This window comes from Erythrolamprus reginae, chromosome 1 (genome assembly GCF_031021105.1).
Source record: "Erythrolamprus reginae isolate rEryReg1 chromosome 1, rEryReg1.hap1, whole genome shotgun sequence".
In the NCBI taxonomy this organism is placed as follows: Eukaryota; Metazoa; Chordata; class Lepidosauria; order Squamata; family Dipsadidae; genus Erythrolamprus; species Erythrolamprus reginae.
This window is the reverse complement of record NC_091950.1, coordinates 341,173,216-341,199,107: the sequence shown is the minus strand read 5'-3', so window position 1 is coordinate 341,199,107 and position 25,892 is coordinate 341,173,216. Positions and strand designations below refer to the sequence as shown.

General features: G+C 41.6%; 1 protein-coding gene across 2 annotated transcripts in view; it reads right to left on the bottom strand.

The window, feature by feature from the left end:
* LOC139157369 (cation channel sperm-associated auxiliary subunit epsilon-like) overlaps positions 1-25,892 on the bottom strand; it is a 129,167-nt gene that overhangs the window by 37,213 nt on the left and 66,062 nt on the right. For both annotated transcript variants that reach the window (XM_070734067.1, XM_070734068.1), the window contains 3 exons: positions 13,824-13,882; positions 5,023-5,098; positions 3,519-3,571 (listed from right to left, as the gene is read on the bottom strand). In XM_070734067.1, coding sequence (XP_070590168.1) covers positions 3,519-3,571; positions 5,023-5,098; positions 13,824-13,882 — 188 coding nt within the window. The remainder of the gene's footprint in view (positions 1-3,518; positions 3,572-5,022; positions 5,099-13,823; positions 13,883-25,892) is intronic.

Here is a 25,892-nt window from a genome sequence, read left to right as displayed (position 1 = left end):
TTGATGGAACTGGAAGAGTCATGGTGATACTGGCTGGAAAATAGTGAAGCTCCAATGAGATTTGCAAAAATCCATCCAGACAAACTACCTTCAGGAGATCTTTGAACCAGAATTGTCCTCGAGAGATGAGGGAAGAAGAGGCGTTTTGGAGCAAGGCAAGCTCCCCAGTAGGTCAGAAAAATGCTCTTCAAATCGACAGTGGGGAGGGGGGACATTTTCAGAGAGGGCTCTTAAGCTGGGGCAACTGGACTAATGTATTGTGTAAGAGCGGTGTTTGAAGGAAGCATTGGAGCTGGAGTGACATTGGGTAGTTCATGAGAACAATAAAGTTAAAATATGGATTCTGAAAATTTTAAAGATTGAAACAGTGGATGCTGGAGTGCAGAAAAGAATAGAAAATAGAAAAGTGGGAGTAACAGAGTGAAAGCCCAAGTAAAATTCTTGTGGATTAAAAATTGGAGAAACGTGTAAAGAACAAAATAGAAAAGATTAAAGGAAGAAAAATAACATTTTGTTTCCCCACTAGTAAAACGGAATTAAAACCTTTTGGTAGTTTAAAAAAAAGAAGAAAAGAAAATGAGACAGTATAGAGATCTGAGAGAGACATCTACTGAAGGAAAGTGAATACAACACCTAGAGGAGGATACAAGAAATAGAATACAGAAAAGCTACTCTTGGAAAGATAAGTTAAGTATTATGAGATAACGGTTAAAAAAGGGAAGATTCAGAAGGGGGGAAGAAAACATAGGTTTTGTAGGGATAGATATAAATGGAATTTAATAGAATTGTAATTCTTTTTGTACTCTCTACTTTATCATAAATCATTTACTTGTTTTGTCTGTGTCATATCTTAATAGACATTTATATATATATCCTAATTAGTAGTCTTGGGTCTGTATGCTGTAAATGTTTCAAATTCTGCATTTATCTCAAAAATTATATTTTCTTCAGCTTGCCTTTCATTTTTCCAGAAATTTGTAAACACAAATAATACTTGCTATATTTGTGTGTTTAGTCTATTTTATAGAGTCTGGATGCACATATCTATGTCTGTAACAACATTTTTCTTAAAATAATTACCGTATTTTGGAGAGTATAAGACACACCAGAGTATAAGACACACCTTAGTTTTGGGAGAGAAAAATAATAGCGTTGGGAGAACCGAACTTGCATAGTTCGGGTTCGTGCCGAACTTTGCAGTGCTCGGCATGCCGAATCCAAACCCGAACTTTTAAAAAAGTTCAGGTTCAGGTGCGGCGTTTGCTCGAACACCGCAAAGTGGCAGTGCCCAGAAGGTGAATCCCACGATGGGATTCTGGGGGCGGAGCTTTGATGTCATGGAGACTCCTTCCTGGCCGGCCGAAACAGGGAGTTGAGGAAGAAATAAAGCCACAGGCCAGGAAGGAGTCTCTGTGACATCAAAGCCCCGCCCCCGGAATCCCATTGTGGGATTCCCCACGTCCTTTTGCTTCCTTTTATTTTTATCGAAAAGGACGCCGCAGCGGCATTGCAAGCAAAAGGAGGTGGGGAATCCCACGATGGGATTCCGGGAGCAAGGCTTTGACATCACGGAGACTCCTTCCTGGCCCGTGGCTTTATTTCCTCCTCAACTCCCCGTTTCGGCCAGCCAGGAAAGAGTCTCTGTGACGTCAAAGCCCCCCCCCCCCGGAATCCCATCATGGGATTCCCCAACTCCTTGTTTATTTTTATGGAAAAGGACGCCACAGCAGTGCTGCGGCTGCTCGGGTTCAGGTTCGGCAAACTTACCCAAACTCCACCGCCAAGTTTGGGTAAGTTTGCCGAACCTGAACTTCATTGGGTTTGCCCAACACTAGAAAACAAGCAAAAGGGGCCTCTGCCTCCCAGCAATTTGCCAAATAGCAAACAGCACAGATGATATACACTGGTTGCTATGTATTTCTGTGCATTTGTGCCTGACCCATAGAAATAGCAAAGAATTGGATAAATGTATATTATGGCAGTGTATTAATGCCAAAAAGTGTTCTTAAATATAGTCACACTAACTCCTCCCAATCATTTAAATAGATCTACTCCAAACATGACTAAGTCATGATTTAACTCACCTGCTTTATCTAATACTAAACAGGACACTGTTACATTTCAGTCTATACTTGTACAGAGCTGTTAAAATTGATGTGAAAATTAAAAACAAGATACAATAGCACTGGGTCTCTTCAGATAAAGCATTTTTTTAAAAAAAGCTTCTTCATTTTGTTAAGTTGTCTAGAACAATAATAAAGCAGTCCTTAAGAAATAAGTCTAATAATTTGAACATTCTACAGACATTTGTAGTTACAGTATTAACTTCCCTCCAGAATTGCATCCAGATTCAGCAATTTATTAGCACAAGAAAATAAAATTCTGCCCCTGCCTCTCTCCCAATTTGCCTACTTGCAACTAGTTTCAGTTTAGTACATGGCAAATCAGCTGAGGATTGGGAAGCTGATAATGAATTGCTTGGCTTAACAGACTCTTCCCTGTTTGCTGCAAGGAGGTAAATTGCTGGGAGGCAGAGGAAAATGGTGGGGATGGCTGGGTGGGTGAGGCTACATTCGGTCTATAAGATGCACTCAGATTTTCACCTTCTTTTTTTGGGGGGGTGTGTGTAAAAAGGTGCATCTTATACTTCAAAAAATACTGTATCTCCAGAATAAAAGATATTTAGGTATGAAGCTAAAGATAAAATAGAACATAGAACAATAGAGTTGGAAGGTCTCCTAATCCAACACCCGTTCAAGAAGGAAATGCTATACCATTTCAGACAAAGTTGTAACTTGTCCAGTCTCTTTTTGAAAGCCTCCAGTGATGGAGTACCCAAAACATCTGAAACAAGCTTGGTTGATTGTTCTCACTGTTAGGACTTTTTTCCTTAGTTCTAGGTTGCTTCTCTCCCTGGTTAGTTTCCATCCATTGTTTCTTGTCTTGCCTTTTAGTGCTTTGGAAAATAGTTTGATCACCTCATCTTTGTAAGAGCCCTTCAAATATTGGAATGCTGCTATTATGTCTCTCCCTAGTCCTTCTTTTCATTAGACTACCCAATTCCTGTAATGATTCTTTCATGTTTTAGCTTCCAGTCTCCTAATCATTCTTATTGCTCTTCTCTGCACTCTTTCCAGAGTTTCAACATCTTTTTTATAAAAATCCTGCTTTACAGAGCCTGAAAATTGTTCTTAGAGAAATTGTAAAATCATGCCTTACAGATACATTTTATAAAGGAAAGATGTTTATATGAAAAATTTAAATCTGGAAATTTTATGAAATTGAGAATTTATTGGCCCTAAATCCATGCACATAAATCAAAACACAAGAATAAAGAATTATGATTCTACTTTCTTCTTGTAACAGTACAATATTAATATTTAATACGGCTAATAAAGTTTATATGTGTTACATGCACAGACATTTATTTATATTAATTTTTTTATTGTTTTAATATTTAACTTTGTTACAAGGAAATAGAAGTGGATAACACAAAAGTAGAAAAAGAAACAACTTACTTGCTTACAATTATTTTTTTCCATGGAGGACAGCCAACATATATGTGAGAAAGCTAAAAAAAACAACAATCCCACAGTGAAAACATTTACAAAAGCTTTTTCAGAGTAGTTGCCCTATGTTGGATTGGTAGGGAATGACAGTCCGAGATTGAGTTTCTTGAACATATGGCCAATATAATCAATATTTTAATTATCATATTTCACTGTTTCTCTGGGTTTTGTGATATATGAAGCCACTTACACATTTCATTATTGTTATGAAATAATGAAGATGTAGCTATTAACATTTAGGGCACTATTTGACCAAATGCTTCCCACTATAATTGAAATGGCATCTGTGTTTTAGATATACATAGGCCCAAAGTTTCATTCAGAATACTTTTGTAGCTAAGGAAAAGTTTTTGTGAGAGTCTATTCCTCAAACACACCACCAAAGGTACTGATCTCCACCTTCTTGTGCAAATAATAATAATAACTAAACATGAAGCAGAAATGCAAGTACTCCAGAGGTGGGCTTCTCCTGGTTCAGACCAATTCTATGGAACAGGTGGTGGTCTGAGTCAACGAATCGCTAGTGAGTTCTGGCTAGCAAAGCCTTCCTTCCCTTCCCCTTCCCACCCAGTTGCCGGTCTCACCCCTATCTGCTCGCTCTGCCCAATCATTCGCCCCGCCCACTCACTCACTCCTCACCCCACTGCCTTCCTAGTTCCCACATGATGCTTGCCCTGCGCCCCAACTGCACTGCCTCCACCTGCCTACAGGAAAGTCGTGGTTGTGCTAGGCCCTCCACCTAATCCCCAGAGCTTTCTGCAGCTCTCCCACCATCCCCACCAAGCTGGCATGGCTGGCTAAGCCAGAAGGCTCGGGTTTTTTGTCTTTTTCAAAACTTTAGCCCAACTAAAAAAAGTTTATTAACCAGATCTTTAAAGATAATTATTTATGCACAAATGTTTGCAGAAAAATAATAAATCAGAAAGTTAGAAAAATACTGTAACCTTTCTTCAGAAAGGAGGAGATCATTTCAGAAGTAGATCATGCATTTCTTATTACTAATTACAGTTTACAGACTCTAAATGCAACAGATTTCTTTACTAAATGTCATTGTGAAAATTGTGACTCTCCGTTATGACTCTCCGCTCCGAGTCTCCAGAGAGGGGCAGCATACAAATCTAATAAATTATTATTATTATTATTATTATTATTATTATTATTATTATTATTATTATTATTATCATTATTATCATCATCCTCATCCTCATCCTCATCCTCATCCTCATAATCATTATCATTATTATTATATTGACCGATCCCAGGTCAAATTCCAATAATACTAAAATATAATAATAAAAATATTTTTTCTTTATAAAATGCAGAATCTTTTCTTTTTTATAATCAGTAACCAATAATATTGAATTGCTCCAGCTGCCTCCTCCTTATGTTACTTGGGATTTTGATTTCAACTATAATTTATTATTTATTACACTTTATTATTTAGTTACCATACCATGGGTTTCGTTAAGCATGTATTTCCAGTTTCTGAAGGCTGAAATTCAAATGTCATGACACCCTTAGATAATGATCTACATGTAAAAGAACACATATGAAAAAAAAATCAGATATTATAATTCACTATATTAGAAGATATATTTAGTATGTGTGTGTATAAACCCATACACACAATCTGCATATACTTTTCTGCTTTCATATTATTAGTAAATTAACCTATCTACTAACTTATTACAAATTTGACTTTAATAGAAAATTGGAATAAAATTGAAAATGCTTCTCTTCTGCCATAATTTGAGTATTCAACATATGTGCCTATAAAATTATTCTATATTTATATTTATTTAGAACAATTCCAGTTACTTTAAAAAAAACCTGTCTTTCAAAAATGTAACAAAATTATGAAAAAATTTATTTGGGCAGGAAAAAAAATCAAGGATCAAAATACAGTATCTACAGGATAATAAAAAGCAGGGAGGTTTCAGGTTGCTGGACTTTGAGCTATACTATACAGCATCAATTATGGATTGGCTAAAAGACTGGATTAAATTAGAGAATAAACGATTACTATTTCTAGAAGGCCATGACTTGATGGTAGGGTGGCACACCTTCCTATGGGACAGGAAACATAGAACTCATAAATACTTTAGACAACACATTATTAGAAATTCGATCTTCGAAGTATGGACCAAGATTAAAAGATCACATTATTCACAAACCCCACAATGGTTCTCCAGTATGGAGGCCATAATGCACCCCAATACAAAAGATTTAAATAAAATGGTTAATTATTATAAATTACTAGATGGAAGAGGTGAATTGAAAACAAGGGAGCAATTAGAAAAAAATGGAATAAGAATAGACTGGTGGCCATACAATATAATAAAATCGAGATATCAAGAAGATAAAAGAACAAATGGGATACAAAAAGGAGAAATAGAATTGAATAAAGTAATGTTAGGTCCAGATCAGAAAATGATTTCGAAACTTTATAAATACCTATTAAACTATAAAATGGAAGATTATATAGTCAAAAACAATATTCATAGTTGGGGTAGGAATTTTGGATACAGTGTAAGCCTAGACAAATGGGATACGATATGGTCCAGAAACTACAAATTAACAAAATCAACAGCATGTAGGGAAAATTTGTACAAAATGTATTACAGATGGCACCTCCCTCCAGCAAGACTTGCACAAATGTACAAAGGGATAAATCCACAATGTTGGAGGTGCAAAGAACATATGGGGACTTATTACCACATCTGGTGGACCTGCCCAAAAATAAAGAAACTTTGGATTAAAATACAAAATTGGCTAACAGATATATTCCAAATTAAAATAAACAGAAGACCGGAAGCGTTCCTGCTAGGAATAATAAATAAAAAATTAGACAAAAATAAATACTATCTGCTGATACACATACTGACTGCAACTAGAATGGCAATAGCCCAATGCTGGAAACAGCCTAACCCTCCAGAAGATTCATTAATACTAAAAAAAATTCTTGATTGCGCAGAACTGGATGCTTTAACATTAAAATTAAAAAACAAAGAAGACTCCGATTATTATAAAACATGGAACATATTTTATGATTGGTTTAAGAGGAGAAATAGAAGTTCAAATTGAATTACAATAATAACAATGCGTTAAGATATGTATTTATTGACAGAAAGATGAAATATGATGCAAATAGAATGGTTTTTGTGAAAACAAATCTTTATGTAATTAAATTAATAAATAAAAAGTGTACAGAAGGCGGTTTAAAAACAATAATAATAATAGAGAAGACATTGATAACCAAAAAGAACAATAGTGAATGCCGATGATTTTTATTCACCAGAAAATAATTTGATATTCAACAAGATTGTAACTTTCCTTCTCTCAAGAGGAAATTGATGTTATTTTTACATTATTTGTAATTTTATAATTGTCAAGGGTGTTCTTTGTTCGTTTAGAAGTGTATGTATGTTTTTTTTTCTTTTGTGTATTGCAAATATTGCAACTATGGCAATGTATATATATTTTTTTGATTATGCTTTTTAAAACAATTTAATAAAAAATAATTTAAAAAATATTCTATATTTATGTTTGATAACCAATAGTTGAGACAAAATATTCTCATACATAATAATATTCCGCAACCATTTAAGTTGAACTAGCTAATTTCTACAAAAGATAATAAACAGATATCAAAACTGATGATTAAAAAGAGAGAGAAACATTTCAAACATTTCAGTTATTTTTCTGAGCTTTTATATAATAAAAAATGATATAAATAAATTTCATTGTGAAATAGCAGGGCAAGAATTCATTAGAAATTTAACCAAATTTCTTATAGATTAAACAGACTATAATGCCTTTCTCTCTATAAGACTATCTCACATGTGAAATGCAGCCGGTTCTCACTGGTTCACCCGAACCATAAGTAAATTGCTTAGGCTGTTTGGAGAACCAATTAAAAATAAAGCGCAAGAGAAGGTTTCTTTCTCTCCCCCCCCCCCCCTTCAGTTAATAGCTCCACTTAACGTGTTTCTTCCTGGGGGGAAAGATACAGGAGGGGACAATGATGTGGTTTGATTATACAGGCCATGAATTTAATGTATCTGTGGACCAGCCAGGTGTATTGCTTCTGCTGTGAAATACCCAATTTAGAACATAGAATAATAGAGTTGGAAGGGTTAATGATTTTTGGCAGCATATCCAGACTTTTTATTAGCCTGAGCAGCTGTTCTTAGCTTCCCTCTCAACTGTTGCGTTTGCTTTGGGGTTGACTTTTTTTAAAAGGGGAATGGATATTTTAATTTTCTGCATTTCTTTAGTGGTTACGGGCACTGTCCTTTTGAGGTGTACTTCTCTCACTCTTTTTGAAAGCCTTTAGTGATGGTTGATTGGTCTCACCCTTAGGAAATTTTTCCTTAGTTCCAGGTTGATTCTCTCTTCGGTTAGTTTCCAGCCATTGTTTCTTGTTGTGCCTTTTGGTACTTTGGAAAATAAACTGACTCCCTCATTTTTGTAGGAACTCCTCAAATTTCCTGACAGAGCAATTAATCAGTGGAACAACTTGCCTCCAGAAGTTGTAAATGCTCCCACACTGGAAGATTTTAAGAAGAGCTTGGATAATATTTGTTTGAAGTGGTGTAGGGTTTCCTGCCTAGGCAGGGGGTTGGACTAGAAGATCTCCACTCCAGGTCCTTTCCAACTCTGTTATTCTATTCTATTTTAATATGCAACAGTATTGACATGGATAAGAGAATGGATTTTATTAAAGAGATAATAATTTATTGAAGAGCCTTGGTGGTGCAGTTGTTAGCGTGCAGTACTGCAGGCTACTTCTGCTGATCACTGGCTGCCACCAATTTGACAGATCAAATCTCAGTAGGCTCAATGTTGACTCAGCCTTCTATCCTTCCAAGGTTGATAAAATAAGGACCCAGATTGTTGGGGGCAATATCCTTACTCTCTGTAAACCACTTAGAGAGGGCTGTAAAGCACTATAAGGCAGAATACAGTGGTACCTCTACCTAAGAACGCCTCTACTTAAGACCTTTTCTAGATAAGAACCAGGTGTTAAAGGTTTTTTTGCCTCTTCTTAAGAACCATTTTCTACTTAAGAACCCAAGCCCGGAAAAATTTACTATTAGTGCTTATCTTACTATAATCATCATTAAACATGTGACCATCAACTCCCTCATTAATCAAGCCATTTTCTAATCGCTTTAAACTGTCTAAATTATCAATCGTATGTCCTTTAATCTGTCCATTTTGAAATTGTCCAATGTATATCACTTTAATATTTCCATCGCTTCCTGTGTGCTGATCAATCTGATCATCATTCTTTTCATCTGTTTCTTGTATTTCCCTCCATGTTGTCATAATCATCTTGTTTTGAAATTCTTTGAAGATTTTTTATATTTTCAATTAAGGGGTTAGTGTTGTTTCTTATTTCCTCTCTCCATTCTTTAATGTGTGTGCATATGTCACTACATAAATCTCTTATTTCTCGAAGCTCCAACTTTGACCAGCTGCCCAGTAGCAAATCTTTATACAGCCTCAAAGCATAAAAGCCTCAGAAGGAAAATCAAACTCTTCTTTTCTTTTCTTTTCTTCTTTTCTTTCCCCCCTTTCAGGTTCACATAAAGTTCAGCAGAAAAATATTCTTCCTCAGTTCTCAGCTCTTTTTATCAGTTATTATATAAACAGTTCGATTGAATCAAGGTCACATCTGGCGGAGCATACATTCCTGCCAAATGCTGCCTCAACTTCGCCAACAGATTTTTCACCACGCAGGCTCACAGTTGCCGTCCTTTCTTTTAAATTCCAACACAATCAGAACAATAAGTTTTAAATCAATTCTACGTCCACATTTCCAAGTTCATGAAATTCCTCGGTTTCAGTTTTAGTTTTGATTAGCTTTTCATGTCCATTTAAACTCAGTTAAACAATTCTGATGTTAATACAGCTGCTTTACACCTTCCGCTGTAGCTTGTCTCCCGATCATAGTTCCCTCTAAGCTGAGCAGTGAGCAATCGCTCACTTAAAAATCATCATCAACTCAGAGTTTTCCAAACCTGCCCAGAAGCTGAGAGGGAAAGAGTGAGAGGGAAGGAGAGAGAGAGGAAGAGAGGAAGAGAGAGAAACAGGTAGAAAAAAGAGAGGAAGGAAAAGAGAAAGAAAAAGAATGGGAGTAAGGAAGAGAGAAAGAAAATCAAAATCTAGTTTGAAACTAGCTCAACTATTTAAGTGGCATTTTGATATTGCTAGAGTTGCCCTATTATGAGCTCACTGTTATAGACACAGTACAGTATTTTATTTTGAAATTCTCTGAGGCAAAACAGGGTGGGTTTTTTATTTGTTTGTTTGTTTGTTTATGATTTATGATTTATGATTTATGATTTATGATTTATGATTTATGATTTATGATTTATGATTTATGATTTATGATTTATGATTTATGATTTATGATTTATGATTTATGATTTATGATTTATGATTTATGATTTATGATTTATTAATTTAATATTTCTGTGCCGCCCAGTCCCGAAGGGACTGCCACTCAGACACTATACTTTTCCGCCCACCCCCTCAAAAAATTAGAGGGAACACTGCTCCCGATCACAAACAAAAGCAGTCTTTGAAAGTATTTTCCTCTCCGGCAAAGTGCTCACCTTCTCTTTCAAAGCTTTCTTCTTTTCAACTTCCAAAACAAAAACTTACATTCCCTCACTTTCCAGATGACATCCTTCACTTTTTCTCTATGCTTCCGATCGTAGTCACCTCAGTTAAGAGCGGCAAACCCCTTCCACTCTGTTGCTGGTGGAGGTTCTCGGACGATACCTGTGGGGTATGCCAACCCCAAAATGGGCACCAAACCAGGTCCCTTTCTTCCCCTCCCCTTCAAGGAGATTCTGGGCTGATTCAACAGAATCAGCATCCCCAAATAGCAGGGGATCATCAATTCCTCTTCAGGAGCGAAAGGAATGCAGTGGCCCCGAGGTGGATAACCACACCCTCTGCCCAAGTTTTGGATTTGTTTTATTCCCCTCACCTCACCTTCTTCCTTCGGCAGCAACTGTCCTCCTCCTCCTCCTCCCACCCAAATTCCAAGCTTTTATTTCTTTCCTAATGCGTTTGCATGCATTATTTGCTTTTACATTGATTCCTATGGGAAAAATTGCTTCTACTTACAAACTTTTCTACTTAAGAACCTGGTCACAGAATGAATTAAGTTGTTAAGTGGAGGTACCACTGTATAAGTCTAAATGCTATTGTTATTGCTATTAATAAATCAAAGATTTTTGATATTGGAAAAACATGACTTTCAGATGGGCTGCCACGCATTTATATGGTATGGGAAAAATAAAATACATAGTTATTTCCAGAGACATTATATTAGGAATTCATTATATTCAGTATGGGAAAAACTAAAAGGGAAATATTATATGAGCATACCGAGTTGGATGTCAATAATAGAAGCACTAACCCATCCAAACAGAATGAATTGGCAGAATATACTACAATATAAGGACATTTTGACAGATGAAGGAAAGCTTTATCAATTCAAGAATTAGAGGAACAAGGAATTATAATGGACTAGTTTATGAAGTTACAAATTCAAACAAGATATGAAAAAAATAGTAAAACAGAGAACATCATATTGAAAAAGATGAAATACTAACAGGTGTAAATGAAAATATAATTAAGAAACCATATAATTACCTACTTTGCATCCAGTTAGAATTTGAACAAGTTAAGGATACTATGGTTAAATGAGTACATAATTTTGGACATACAATAGAATTAGACAAATGGAAACAACATTGGGAAAGGAACTATAAATTGATTAAGGCAATAGCCTATAAAGAAAATCTATATAAAATGTTTTACAGCTGACATATGGTACCAGAAAGAATTGCTAAAATGTTTAAAGATAAGACTATGAAATGCTGGAAATGCCAGTAAATATCAGAACATTTTTATCATATGTGGTGGACATGAGCAGAAGCAAAAAAATTTAGAACCCGAAAACAGACATGGATATAAAAAGTGACGAAGCAAAAGCTAGATTGCGCCGTTGCAACCTTTCTGTGGCACTAGACCCCTGAGAGCTCCTTGGTTTAACAAAGAGCTGTGGGAGTTGAAACGCCAGAACAGACGTCTAGAGAAGCGATGGAGGAAGAGTAAGTCCGAATCTGATCGAACACTTGTAAGAGCTCATATTAAGACTTACAAAGTGGCGCTCAAGGAGGCAAGATGCGTATATCATTCCGCCTTGATTGCATCAGCGGAATCTTGCCAGGCCGCTCTGTTTAGGGTGACTTGCTCCCGTCTTAACCAGGGGGGAGTTGGGGAGCCCTTGCAGAGCAGTGCCAAGGTTTTTAACACATTTTTCACTGATAAAGTCGCTCAAATACGGGCGGACCTCAACTCCGATTGGATAACAGAGTCGACTGACAATGAGCCAGTCAAGGTGGCTGGGGCCCGTACTTGTCCATGTGTCTGGGAAGAGTTTGATCTGGTGACACCTGATGAAGTGGACAAGGCCATTGGAGCTGTGAGTTCCACCACCTGTTTATTGGATCTGTGTCCCTCCTGGCTGGTTTCAGCCAGAAGGGAGGTGACATGGAGCTGGGTTCAGGAGATTGTCAACCTTTCTCTGGGGAGGGGGTCCTTCCCAGCTCCCTACAAGGAGGAACTTGTGCACCCCCTCCTCAAGAAGCCTTCCCTGGACCCAGCCATTCTCAACAACTATCGTCCAGTCTCCAACCTTCCCTTTATGGGGAAGGTTGTTGAGAAGGTGGTGTCGCTCCAGCTCCAGTGGTCCTTGGAAGAAGCCGATTATCTATGCCCTCAACAGTCGGGTCTCAGGCTTGGTTACAGCATGGAAACTGCTTTGGTTGCATTGATGATCTGTGGCGGGCCCGGGACAGGGGTTTATCCTCTGTCCTGGTGCTTCTTGACCTCTCAGCGGCTTTTGATACCATTGACCATGGTATCCTTCTGCACCAGCTGGAGGGGTTAGGAGTGGGAGGCAGTGTCTTTCAGTGGTTCTCCTCCTACCTCTCCGGTCGGTCGTAGTTGGTGTTAGTGGGGGATCAGAGGTCGACCTCTAGGTTTCTCCCTTGTGGGGTGCCTCAGACATCAGTCCTCTTCCCCCTGCTATTTAATATCTACATGAAACCACTGGGTGAGATCATCCAGGGGCATTGGGTGAGGTGTCATCAGTACGCTGATGATACCCAGCTGTACATCTCCACCCATGTCCAGTCAACAAAGCAGTGGAAGTGATGTGCCAGTGCCTGGAGGCTGTTAGGGTCTGGATGTGTGTCAACAGACTCAAACTCAACCCTGATAAGATGGAGTGGCTGTGGGTCTTGCTTCCCAAGGGCAATTCTATCTGCCCGTCCATTACCCTGGGGGGGGAATTATTGACCCCCTCAGAGAGGGTCCACAAGTTGGGCGTCCTCCTCGATCCACAGCTTACTTTAGAGAACTGTCTTTCAGCTGTGGCGATGGGAATGTTTGCCCAGGTTCGCCTGGTGCACCAGTTGTGGCCCTACCTGGACCGGGAGTCACTGCTCATTCCCTCATCACCTCGAGGTTCGACTACTGTAATGCTCTCTACATGGGTCTACCTTTGAAGAGTGTTTGGAAACTTCAGATCATGCAGAATGCAGCTGTGAGAACAATCATGGGCTTCCCCAGGTATGCCCATGTTACACCAACACTCCGCAGTTTGCATTGGTTGCCGATCAGTTTCCGGTCAAAGTGTTGGTTATGACCTATAAAGCCCTTCAGGGCATCGGACCAGAATATCTTCGGGACCGCCTTCTGCCATATGAATCCCAACAACCGGTTAGGTCCCACAGAGTTGGCCTTCTCCGGGTCCCATTGACAAAATAATGTCGTCTGGCAGGACCCAGGGGAAGAGCCTTCTCTGTGGCGGCCCCAACCCTCTGGAATCAACTCTCCCTGGAGATTAGGATTGCCCCCACCCTCCTTGCCTTTCGTAAACTCCTTAAAACCCACCTCTGTCATCAGGCATGGGGAAATTGATTCCCCTGGGCCGTTTCCATTTTATGTATGGTTTGTATGAGATGTATGGATTTGTATTGTTTTTGTTGTTGTGAGCCGCCCTAATCAATAAGAGTAAGCCAAACCTTAGCCTGGATCCTATGAACCTAGAATATAACTCTACAATACTGGAATATGTTAAAAACAAAATGCATTGACATCCTTGAATGCAAATAGTGTATTGATACTGAATTATTATTTTTATCTTAATAAATTTTAACTTACAACTGAAGTTGATAATCAAGCAGTTCAGAATAATCTGTTTCATGATAAAATGTTACAGTCTGTGAGAAACAATGGATAAATGCATCAGTGAATTAGACCCAAAATACCTTCCTCTGAATTTCTAATAAACATATATTAGGAGAAAGTTGCATAAAACACATATGAAATCTTTAATTAATTAATTAATTAATTAATTAATTAATTTACTTACTTACTTACTTACTTACTTTACTTACTTACTTACTTACTTACTTACTTACTTACTTACTTACTTACTTACTTACTTACTTACTTACTTAATTTATATGCCACCCATCTCATTACTTTCCAAAGTAAGTCTTTGGATAGGTAAGGTTTAAGGTAAGCAAAATATAAAACTTGATTAATAAATAAAATATGGAAAACAAGTTACACAATCTACATCAAATAAATAATTTATATGTGCTTCAACTTAGTATCCCTTCCCCAACAGATATAGAATTGTATCTTATCTGAATATTATTTTAAAATTAAATATTGCATTTTGAGATTAGTCATAGCAGAACAGACCTTTCTGATCTTGGTTGATCTTGAAAATGTTAGGAAAGATTCTTATGCAAGTGGCCTCATGTAATATGTATTGTTTGAATGCATCACAAAGTACAGGTTTGAAACGCTGCAGTTGAGTTTTTATTTTATTTTATTATTTATTCATTTATTTATTTAATTCATTTGTCAAACATGTATAAAATGGAAGTAGTTTGTATAAACATAAGTAAAAATCCGCATAGAAGGAAGTAGGCAGTGGGGTACCACAGGATTCAGTCCTGGGCCCGGTGCTCTTAAAAATTTCCATCAATGACCTAGATGAGGGAATAGAGGGGGAACTAATCAAATTTGCAGATGACACCAAGCTGGCAGGGGTAGCCAACACCCCAGAGGATAGGCTTAAAATACAAAAAAATTTTGATAGATTAACTGTGGGCCCAAACAAACAAAACGAAGTTAAATGTCGAGAAAAGCAAAGTCCTACAGCTAGGCAAGAAAAACCCAAAACACACATAAACACTGGGAGAAACCACACTTAATAGTACTGACTAAGAGAGTCCTGGTGTACAACCAACTAAATAAGAGCCAGCAATGTGCAGCGGCAGCTAAAAAAGCCAACACAATCTTAAGCTGCATCAACAGAGGGATACACTCCAAGACTAGGGAAGTACTAATACCATTATATGTTGCCCTGGTCAGACCACATATTGTTTTCAATTTTGGTCACCCCACTACAAAAGGGACATAAAAACTTTGGAATAGGTACGGAAGAGAGCAACCAAAATGATAAAGGGAATGGTAACCAAAACATGCGAAAAGAGTTTGCTGGAGCTGGGCATGGATAGTCTAGCAAAAAGGAGGGTGAGGGGACATGATAGAAATATACAGGTACTTGTGGGGCTGCCACAGAGAAGAGAGATTTACACTATTTTCCAGGTGAGGATGATCAACCAGTGGAATGGCCTGCCAATGGAGATTGTGAATGCCCCAACACTTGACACATTCAAGAGGAGATTGGACTGCCATATGGCTGGAGTGGTGTAGGGTCTCCTGCTTGGGTAGGGGGTTGTACTAGATAACCTGCAAAGTCCCTTTCATCTCTAATAATAAATTTAAAAAGTAATGATAAAAGAGGACAATAGGACAGTAGGACAGGGATGGTAGGCACAATGGTGTGCTTATGCACATCCCTTACAGACCTCTTAGAAACGGGGAGAGGTCAACTGGGGCCCAGAGGGAGGAGTTTCTCTCTCTGAAATTTGCAATCCAATCCTTCCCTGCAGGGAGGCGGAACAGATTAGGTGGTTCCGCCCCAGACACCTGATGGACCCTGAGGGCTTTCAGAAAGTGCTTAGGGTTTTACCAGATTCATTTGTACACAGTTCGGCAGAGTCTCTTGCCGTGGCTTGGAACAAGGCTGCGACAGGGGTTCTTGACCGGATTGCGCTGTTGCAACCTCTCTGTGGCACCAGCCCCAGAGAGCTCCTTGGTTTACCAAGGAACTCCGGGTGTTGAAACGGCAGAAGAGACATCTAGAGAAGCGATGGAGGAAAAGTAAATCTGAATCTGACCGAACACTTGTAAGAGCTCATATTAAGACTTACAAAGTGGCGCTGAAGGCGGCAAGATGCACATATCAAGCCGCCTTGATTGCATCAGTGCAATCCCACCCAGCCGCTCTGTTCAGGGTGACTCACTCCCTTCTTAACTGGGGGGGAGGGGGCTGGGGAGCCCTTGCAGAGTAGTGCCGAGAAATTTAACTCATTTTTCACTGATGAAGTTGCTCAGATCCTGATGGACCTTGACTCCAATTGGATTGCAGTGTCAGCTGACAACGAATCAGTTGAGGTGACTGGGGCCTGTCCTTGTCCCTCTGTCTGGGAGGAGTTTGACTGGGTGACACCTGATGAAGTGGACAAGGCCATTAGAGCTGTGAGTTCCACCACCTGTTTGCTGGATTCCTCTTGGCTGGTTTCGGCCAGTAGAGAGGTGACATGGAGCTTGGTCCAGGTTCAACGCTTCTCTGGGGAGGGGGTCCTTCCCAGCTCCCTACAAGGAGGCACTTGTGCGCCCCCTCCTCAAGAAGCCTTCCATGGACCCAGCTATACTCAACAACTATCGTCCAGTCTCCAACCTTCCCTTTATGGGGAAGGTTGTTGAGAAGGTGGTGTCGCTCCAGCTCCAGAGGTCCTTGGAAGAAGCCGATTATCTAGGCCCTCAACAGTCAGGGCTCAGACCCAGCTACAGTACAGAAACTGCTTTGGTCATGCTGATGGATGATCTCTGGCGGGCCCGGGACAGGGGTTTATCCTCTGTCCTGGTGCTTCTTGACCTCTCAGCGGCTTTCAATACCATCAACCATGGTATCCTCCTGCGCCGGCTGGAGGGATTGGGAGTGGGAGGCACTGTTCTTCAGTGGTTCTCTTCCTACCTCTCTAGTCGGTTGCAGTCAGTGTTAGTGGGGGGGGGTCAGAGGTCAACCTCTAGGTCTCTCCCTTGTGGGATGTCTCAGGGGTCGGTCTTCTCCCCCCTGCTATTTAATATCTACATGAAACCGCTGGGTGAGATCATCCAAGGGCATGGGATGAGGTATCATCAGTACGCTTATGATACCCAGTTGTACATCTCCACCCTATGTCCAGTCAGTGAAGCAGTGGAAGTGATGTGGCAGTGCCTGGAGGCTGTTAGGGTCTGGATGGGTGTCAACAGGCTCAACTCAACTCTGACAAGACGGAGTGGCTGTGGGTTCTGCCTCCCAAGGACAATTCCATCTGTCCGTCCATGACCCTGGCGGGGGAATTACTAACCCCTTCGGAGAGGGTCCACAACTGGGGCATCCTCCTCAATCCACAGCTTACATTAGAGCAGTGTTTCCCAACATTTTTTGAGCCATGGCACATTTTTCATATTTTCAAAATCCTGGGGAACATTGAATGGGGGGGGGGGGCTAAAAAAAAGTTTGGACAAAAAAAATATCTCTCTTCCTCCCTTTCGCTCTATTTCTTTCTCCCTCTTTCTCCCTCTTTCTTCCTTTCTTTCTCTCTCTCTCCATCCCTCTTCCTTTCTCTCTTCCTTCCTTCCTTCCTTCCTCTCTTTCTTTCTCCCTCCTTCCCTCCCTCTATGTCTTTCTCTCTCCCTCCTTCCCCCCTCTCTTGCTCTCTCTCTCTTGCTTGCTTTCTCTCTCTGTCTCTCTTGCTATCTCTCTTTCTCTCTCTCTTTCTTTCTTGCTATCTCTCTCTCTCGCTGTCTCTCTTGCTATATCTCTCTATATCCCGCTGCAAGTGCCCTCCCGCCGGGCCCCAAAGGACATTTGTTGCTGCCCCTGCCAGGGAAGCTCCCGCTGGGCACGAAGCTGAGCTTCGCGGCACACCTGACCATGTCTCCCGGCACACTAGTTGAAAAACACCGCATTAGAGCACCATCTTTTGGCTGTGGCCAGGAGGGCGTTTGCCCAGGTTCGCCTGGTACACCCACCCTCCTTGCCTTTCATAAACTCTTGAAAACCCATCTGTGTCGCCAGGCATGGGGAAATTAATATACCCTTAGCTGTTTTGTTTTATGTATGGTTTGCTCGAGTTGTATGATCGTTTTTTGATAAGGGTTTTTAAAACAGTTTTAATACAGTGGTCCCTCGACTTGCGCGTTCTCGATTAGCGCGAAACGCTGCAACGCGGTTTTTCAAAAAATATTATTTAAAAAAATAAAATATTAAAAAATAATTTTTTTAAAAAAAATAAAATATTAAAAAATATTTTTTTTTTAATTCTGTTCCCTGAATGGAGACCGCCGGCCGCTCAATCGGGCCGGCAGGGAACAGAATGGAGCGTTCCGCGGCGGGGCTGGGGGAGCCGAGCCCAGCCCCGTGACATTCGCTTTCCTGCCACCCGATTGAGCGGCCGGCGGTCTCCATTCAGGGAACAGAATGGAGCCTTCCGCGGCGGGGCTGGTAGGAGGGGAGCCGAGGGGATAACCGAGCCCAGCCCCGTGGGATTCGCCTTCCTCCCGCTTGCAGCCGAGTGATCGTGGGCTCCTTCGCAACCTCAGAGAGCTTCCTGGTTTTCGTGAGCTTTCATGCCCAGGAAGCTCTCCGAGGTTGCGAAGGTTACATCTTCCGCTGTCAGCCAGGCCATGCTGGCGGCAGCGGAACAATCGCTGGCTGTCAACTTTTCTTTTTAAAACTGGGCAGGAGCTGACTTGCCTCCCCAGTGCTAAAAAGAAAAGTTGACAGCCAGCGCTGCGAAACCGCCGAAACCGGAAGGGGCGAGGTGGGGGAGAACGGGAGGCTCAGCATTCCGTCAGCCGCAGCGCTGGCTGTCAACTTTTCTTTTTAAAACTGGGCAGGAGCTGACTTGCCTCCCCAGTGCTAAAAAGAAAAGTTGACAGCCAGCGCTGCGGCTGACGGAATGCTGAGCCTCCCGTTCTCCCCCACCTCGCCCCTTCCGGTTTCAGCGGTTTCGCAGCGCTGGCTGTCAACTTTTCTTTTTAGCACTGGGGAGGCAAGTCAGCTCCTGCCCAGTTTTAAAAAGAAAAGTTGACAGCCAGCGATTGTTCCGCTGCCGCTCCGGCAACGGAGTCCGGCGCTGGGGCCATGCGGGGCCGCTCATCCAGGGGGGCGTGGACTGGCAAGCGGCAAGCGGCAAGTGGGGAAGACCAAGAGAAGGTTCCTTCAGCCGCCCAACACCTGATCCGCTCCGCAGCGCGGCAGCAGCGAGGAGCCGAAGATGGGGTTTCCCCTTTGCCTTTACCCCATCTTCGGCTCCTCGCTGCTTCCGCGCTGCGGAGCAGATCAGCTGTTGGGCGGCTGAAGGAATCTTCCCTTGGTCTTCCCCGCCGCCCACACGCAAACTCCACCATCTGCGCATGTGCGGCCATGAAAAAAATGGCGCACATGCGCAGATGGTGGTTTTACTTCCGCATCCAGTATAACGCGGAAATCGGTTAGCGCGGGAGGTCTTGGAACGTAACCCCCGCGCTAATCGAGAGATCACTGTATTGGATTTGTATATGATGTTTTTGCTTGTTGTGAGCCGCTCTGAGTCCTCAGAGAGGGGCAGCATACAAATCTAATAAATTATTATTATTAATTATTAACTGTAGACAATCTAAGGTTAACGTTTTGGGGGATTGGGGAAGAAACCACAGAGTCCAGGCATTCCTGGCATTGATCATTCCATTGCTGAAGTTGTATTCTATGCAGTCAAGTTTAGAGCGGTTTACATTTAGTTTGAATCTATTATGTGCTCATGTATTGCTTCAGTTGAAAGTGAAGTAGTCATTAACAGGAAGGATATTTTGATATATGATTTTATGAACTATATTTGGATTAGTTCGGAGGTGACATAGTTGTAAATTGTCTAATTCCAGTATTTCAAGTCTGGTAGAATAGGGTATTTTGTTGCGAGTGGAGGAGTGGAAGATTCTTCTTATCAAATATTTCTGGACTCTTTCAATTGTATTAATGTCTGATATGCAATATGGGTTCCAGACAGATGAGCTGTGTTCTAGATTTAGACTAACAAATGTTTTGTTTGTTTTGGTTAGAAGTGCAATGTTGCCAGAGAAAAAGCTACATAGGATTAGATTAACAACTCTTAGTGCTTTTTTGGCAATGTTGTACAGTGGACTCTAGCACTTTTAAGTACATTATTGTCCTTATAGAGTGATCCACAAATATTCTTAAAATATTTTACTGTTTTAATCTGTGGCTATTGACCACAGACTTTTGTGTTGAATTATGTTTAGTTATAGATGGCAAATATTTTATGGAAAAAAGCATACAATATTTAATATTTCTGTGATGTTACATACCATACCATTATACCTGTTTAATAAATGACCTTACAGTCAATGTTCCCTCTTAGCTGCATGGCCACACAGCCGCGCATGTGTTTACAGACCTCTGCACGGCAGTTTCCAACTGCCGCGCAGAGGTAGCCACCGATGGAACAGTCACCGCTGCAGTTATCTTCCGAACCTTTGCCCAGCACCTCCAGATGCCTTGAGGATGAGGGCTATGGCGGAGACCAGGCACTGTGATGCTGTGGGAAACCCCCCTACAACCAGCCAATCAATGAAGATCAGGCGTGGCCATTTGCTACCTCCACGTCGGGGTCGTGGCAGAGAGAGAGGCAAATTTGTAGCTGAGCCAGGATGCTCACTGGAGAGGTAGGTGGAGCCGGCAGCGTGACTTTCAAACTGACCCTATTTCGACCCCGTGGAGGGAGGGAGGAAGAGAGAGAGAGCAAAAGGCCTGGCTGCCTCCTTTCCCCCATCCCCCTCCATCCGCCCTCCCTCCGACTCACCCATGGTGTGCAGGTGGCGCGAATTTCAAACTGACTCTATTTTGACCCTGTGGAAGGAGGGAGAAAGAGAGAGAGAGATTGAAAGGCCCGGCTGGCTCCTTTCCCCCATTCCCCTCCATCCACCCTCCCTCCGACTCGCCCATGGTGCCAGAATGGGGCTGACTCTGAGAGGGCACTGGGCGTCTTGGATTTGCACCTGAGCACTCTGCGGGGCAAGCGGGGCTGCATTGTCTCAAATCGGGCACCAGGGCAGGAAGGATTAAAGCAGTTGTCGATCTTTGTTGCTGGCAGAATGCGCCGGGGCGGGAGCAGCTACCTCACCAGGGCGTAAGAAGAAGAGAAGCGGGGTGGTGATTTCCAAAGGGAGAAGGGTGCTTGGTAAGCCCTGAAGGCTCTCTTAAGAAGTGGGAAGCACACCACGCTTTTTTTCCCTTCAGCTGCTCCAACTGGGAGAAGGGCGCTCAGTAAGCCCCGAAGGCTCTCTTAATAGACTTTGAGCAGCTGAAGAAAAAAAAAAGAGGTCTGCTTCCCCCTCCTTAAATGTAAGCCTTCTGCCAGTTCTTCTTGGGCTTTTAGACTTGCCTCAAGCCAGGAATTTGGGAGAAATACCACTCCCCTTCCCTCCCTATTGGCTCAGACAGAGATGGAGGCAAAGAGTCAGAGGGGAAGAGCAGGGGGGAAGTGATAGGGGGAGGGATTGTGAGAGAGAGAAAAAGAGAAAGAGAAAAATGAGAAAATGATGGAGGGAAAGAATGAGGGAGAGTAAAAAGAAACAAATGAGAGAGAAGGGGAGAGAAGGAAAAAAGAGGGAGAGGGAAGAGAGAAGTGGAGAGGAAGGAAGGAGGGAAGGAAGGAAGGAGAAATGAACAAGGAAGGGAGGAAGGGAGGAAGGAAGGAAGGAAGGAAGGAAGGAAGGAAGGATGCACGAAAACTACTTTGGTTGCTCTGATGGATGATCTCCCGGTCCAAATAGAGCCGCAACTGGTGCACCAGGCGAACCTGGGCAAACGCCCCCCTTGCCACAGCTGAAAGATGTTTCTCTAATGTGAGCTGTGGATCAAGGAGGACGCCCAAGTTGTGGACCCTCTCTGAGGGGGTCAATGACTCCCCCCCAGGGTGATAGATGGACAGATAGAATTGTCCTTGGGAGGCAAAACCCACAGCCACTCCGTCTTATCAGGGTTGAGTTTGAGTCCCTTGACACCCATCCAGACCCCAACAGCCTCCAGGCACCGGCACATCACTTTCACTGCTTCGCTGACTGGACAAGGGGTGGAGATGTAGAGCTGGGTATCATCTGCATACTGATGATACCTCACCCCATGCCCTTGGATGATCTCACCCAGCGATTTCATGTAGATATTAAATAGCAGAGGGGAGAGGACCAACCCCTGAGGTAACCCACAAGTGAGCAACCTATAGGTCGACTTCTGACCCCCCACTAACACTGACTGCGACCAACCGGAGAGGTAGGAGAACCACTGAAGAACAGTGCCTCCCACTCCCAACCCCTCCAGCCGGCGCAGAAGGATACCATGGTCGATGGTATCGAAAGCCGCTGAGAGGTCAAGAAGCACCAGGACAGAGGATAAACCCCTGTCCCGGGCCCGCCAGAGATCATCCATCAGTGTGACCAAAGCAGTTTCCGTGCTGTAGTCGGGCCTGAATCCTGACTGTTGAGGGCCTAGATAATCGCCTTCTTCCAAGGAAGGTTGGAGACTGGGCGATAGTTGTTGAGAATGCCCTCATCACCTCGAGGCTCGACTACTGTAATGCTCTCTACATGGGGCTGCCTTTGAAAAGTGTTCGGAAACTTCAGATCTTGCAGAATGCAGCTGCGAGAGCTATCATGGGCCTTCCTAAATATGCCCATGTCACACCAACACTCCGCAGTTGATTATGACCTAAAAAGCCCTTCATGGCACTGGACCAGAATATCTTCGGGATCGTCTTCTGCCACATGAATCCCAGCGACCAGTTAGGTCCCACAGAGTTGGCTTTCTCCGGGTCCCGTCAACTAAACAATGTCATTTGGTGGGCTCCAGGGGAAGAGCCTTCTCTGTGGTGGCCCCGACCCTCTGGAACCAACTCCCCCTTTCGTAAACTCCTTAAAACCCACCACTGTCGTCAGGCGTGGGGGAATTGAGATATTCCCTTGCCCCTAGGCTTATAAAATTTATGGATGGTATGTCTGTATGTATGATTGGTTACTTAAATTGGGGTTTTTACATTACTTTTAATATTAGATTTGTTCATATTGTCTTTTTACTGTTGTTAGCCGCCCCAAGTCTACGGAGAGGGAATGCAAATCAAATAAATAAATAAATGAATAAATGAATAAATGAATAAATGAATAAATGAATAAATGAATAAATGAATAAATGAATAAATGAATAAATGAATAAATGAATAAATGAATAAATGAGAAATGGAGGGAACAAGTAAGGAAGGAAGGAGAAATGCTGGGAACAAAGAAGGAAGGAATGGAGGGACGGAGGAAGGAAGGACTTTGGGGGGGGGGCTGTAAATTTGTTTTAAATTTTTCTCTCAACATACATTCAAACAACACAGTGTACCATCTAATTTTCCATGAATAAAATGCGGTATTTTGTTAATAACTAATATCAATCATCAAAAAAGTTGCGAAAGGGTTTTTTTCTGATTTTGTCATCCAGTTACATAATTTTCTTTTAATTAAATTCCCTCCTTAACACCAATTATATTTCTAACTTATTAACCATTATGCCAAAGTGCTTCCTTCTTTCTTTATACATTTTTCTATAAACCAAGAAAACCTTGTATAGCCAATCAGATGTTAACAAAAGAAAATTAAAAACAAAACATAAACATATACAAATTTCAACCTCCCACTCCTCAAAATAGCACATTTACCTAATCCCAAATTTAAAACTTATTTCAACCCATCTAACATTTAGTCAATTAATACTTATCTACATTTCTTACTTAATTATTAATCTTAAATTTCAGTCAATTTGAGAAAAGAAAAAAGGGGAAAAATTCTAAATATTCTGTTTTCAATCAATTAAAAATCATTAATATCATTAATCTCCCCAACAATTCTAAATTCAATTCCATTTATGCATTAATCCAAATCAGTGTCACCTACTACATATCTTATTATAATCAATACTTCTAATTTTATTAAAACAGATCAGCAATTCCTAAATTCATATATCTAAATAGAAAAATTAATTAAAGTTAATAAAGAACAAACAAAACAATACTCAAAGCAATGTTCCCTCTAATTTTTTTTTGCTGTGGGCGGAAATGTATAGTGTCTGAGCGGCAGTCCCTTTGGGACTGGGCGGCATAGAAGTATAAATAAATAAATAAATAAATAAATAAATAAATAAATAAATAAATGAATGAATGAATGAATGAATGAATGAATGAACGAACGAACGAACCAACGAACGAACCAACGAACGAACCAACGAACCAACAAATAAGAAAAAAATTCCCTTCTTTTTTATTAAAAGAAATTAATAATAAAACAAAACCAAAATCTATTATTATTATTACTATCTTCTCCTCTTTTTCCATCCCTGTCTCCTCCCCCCTTGTATGTGTGTGTGAACTCTTGAACCATTTCCAATAACAGGTGAGCTATTGGAAATGGTTCAAGAGTTCACACACACACACACACACACACAAACGGCTGGGGTTTTTTTTCTCTGTTATTATTTGGGTGCTTTTTACCATATGCTTTAAATCAAGAGTCATTTCTCTCTTTCTCTCTCTCCCCCTCTTGCTCTCTCTCTCTTTTTCTCACTTTCTCTCTCCAACTCTTTCTATCTCTCTTCCCCTCTTGCTCTCTCTCTCTTTCTCTCGTTTTCTTTCTCTCTCTCTATTGCTTTCTTTCTCTCTCACTCTTCTTTCTCTTTCTTTCTTTCTCTTGTTCTCTCTTGCTATCTCTCTCCCCCCCCCCTTTCTCTCCCTCTCTCTTTCTCACTTACTTTCTCCCTCTCTCTCTCTGTCTCTGTCAGTGAGGGGGCTGCGAGAGTGCTTTCTCTGAGTGCTTCGGGAACGCCTGCCCTGCCTCTACTGCAGCCCCCTTGCTGAAAGTCCGGGACGAAAGCGCTCCCAGCAAATGGGCTGTGAGAGGGGCGGGGCGGGCATTCCTGAAGCGCGCAGAGAAAACCCTCTCTCGCAGCCCCCTGGCTGGGGACGCGGATGAGAAGGAAAAGAAGCCGCAGCCACTGCTGCGGGAGAAGTCGTGCCCCAATGCAGGAGACGGCGAAGGAGGAGAGGGCGGGCGGAGGGCAGGGCCGAGAGGCCAGGGGCGCGAGGGGGCCGGAGGCACCGTGGGGAGGCAGGGGCGGCCGCGGCTCCCTTTCCTTCTACTGCTGGCGCCTCCCCCCTGCGGGCTGGCAGGGGGATGGGGAGCGCGTGCCCGTGGAAAAGGGTATTTTGGGGAGCGCGCGGGCGCCCGCGCGCAGCTCACAGGGAACGCTGACTCCAAGCGTAATCAACCCTTCTCAAACTCCAATTTCTTTAATCTGAGCAGAACTTAGAACTGAACCTTTTTCTTTTTTTATTATTTTGTATCCCCTTTTAATCCCCTTTTCCATTTTATTCTTTCTATTCTTCCTTTTGGGAAGGAAGGACTTTGTTAGAAAAATAAGGAGGTTATTGAATCAAACTTTGGACACTTGACAACGTAGTTATGATGGTGGCCATGCCCCAGGGTTATGTGAACATCTTTTGGGATCTTCTGACAAGCAATTGCAGGGATTCACCTAACGACTGTGACAAGAAAGATGGTAAAGTGAGGAAGAACTCACTTAATAACCATCTTACTCAGGAGATAAAATCTTTGGCCTCCATTGGGGTCAGAACAGAAGTTGAGGATTATCTGTCTGACCAGTGCACTCTTTTCGAAGCAGATCAGGAGATCAGGAGTCCATTTTGAAACTCCACAGAAAACTATCTACGCCCCGGCATGAAAATGTGCCGCTCAGACATTATACTTTTCCGCCCACACTGAAAAAAAATTAGAGGGAACATTGCATACAGTGTTCCTTAATTTGTTTATATTTTTTTCTAAATTTTAATGTCTGGCTTTCTTTCTGATTTACTATATTTCTGATTGCATACTGTTATTTGCACAAAATTTTCTAATAAAGATAAACAAAAGAATGGAAGAAGGGAATTTTTGAGAAAGATACCGTATTTTCCAGAGAATAAGAATTTTTTTGGTGGGGAGACAAGGAAAAAA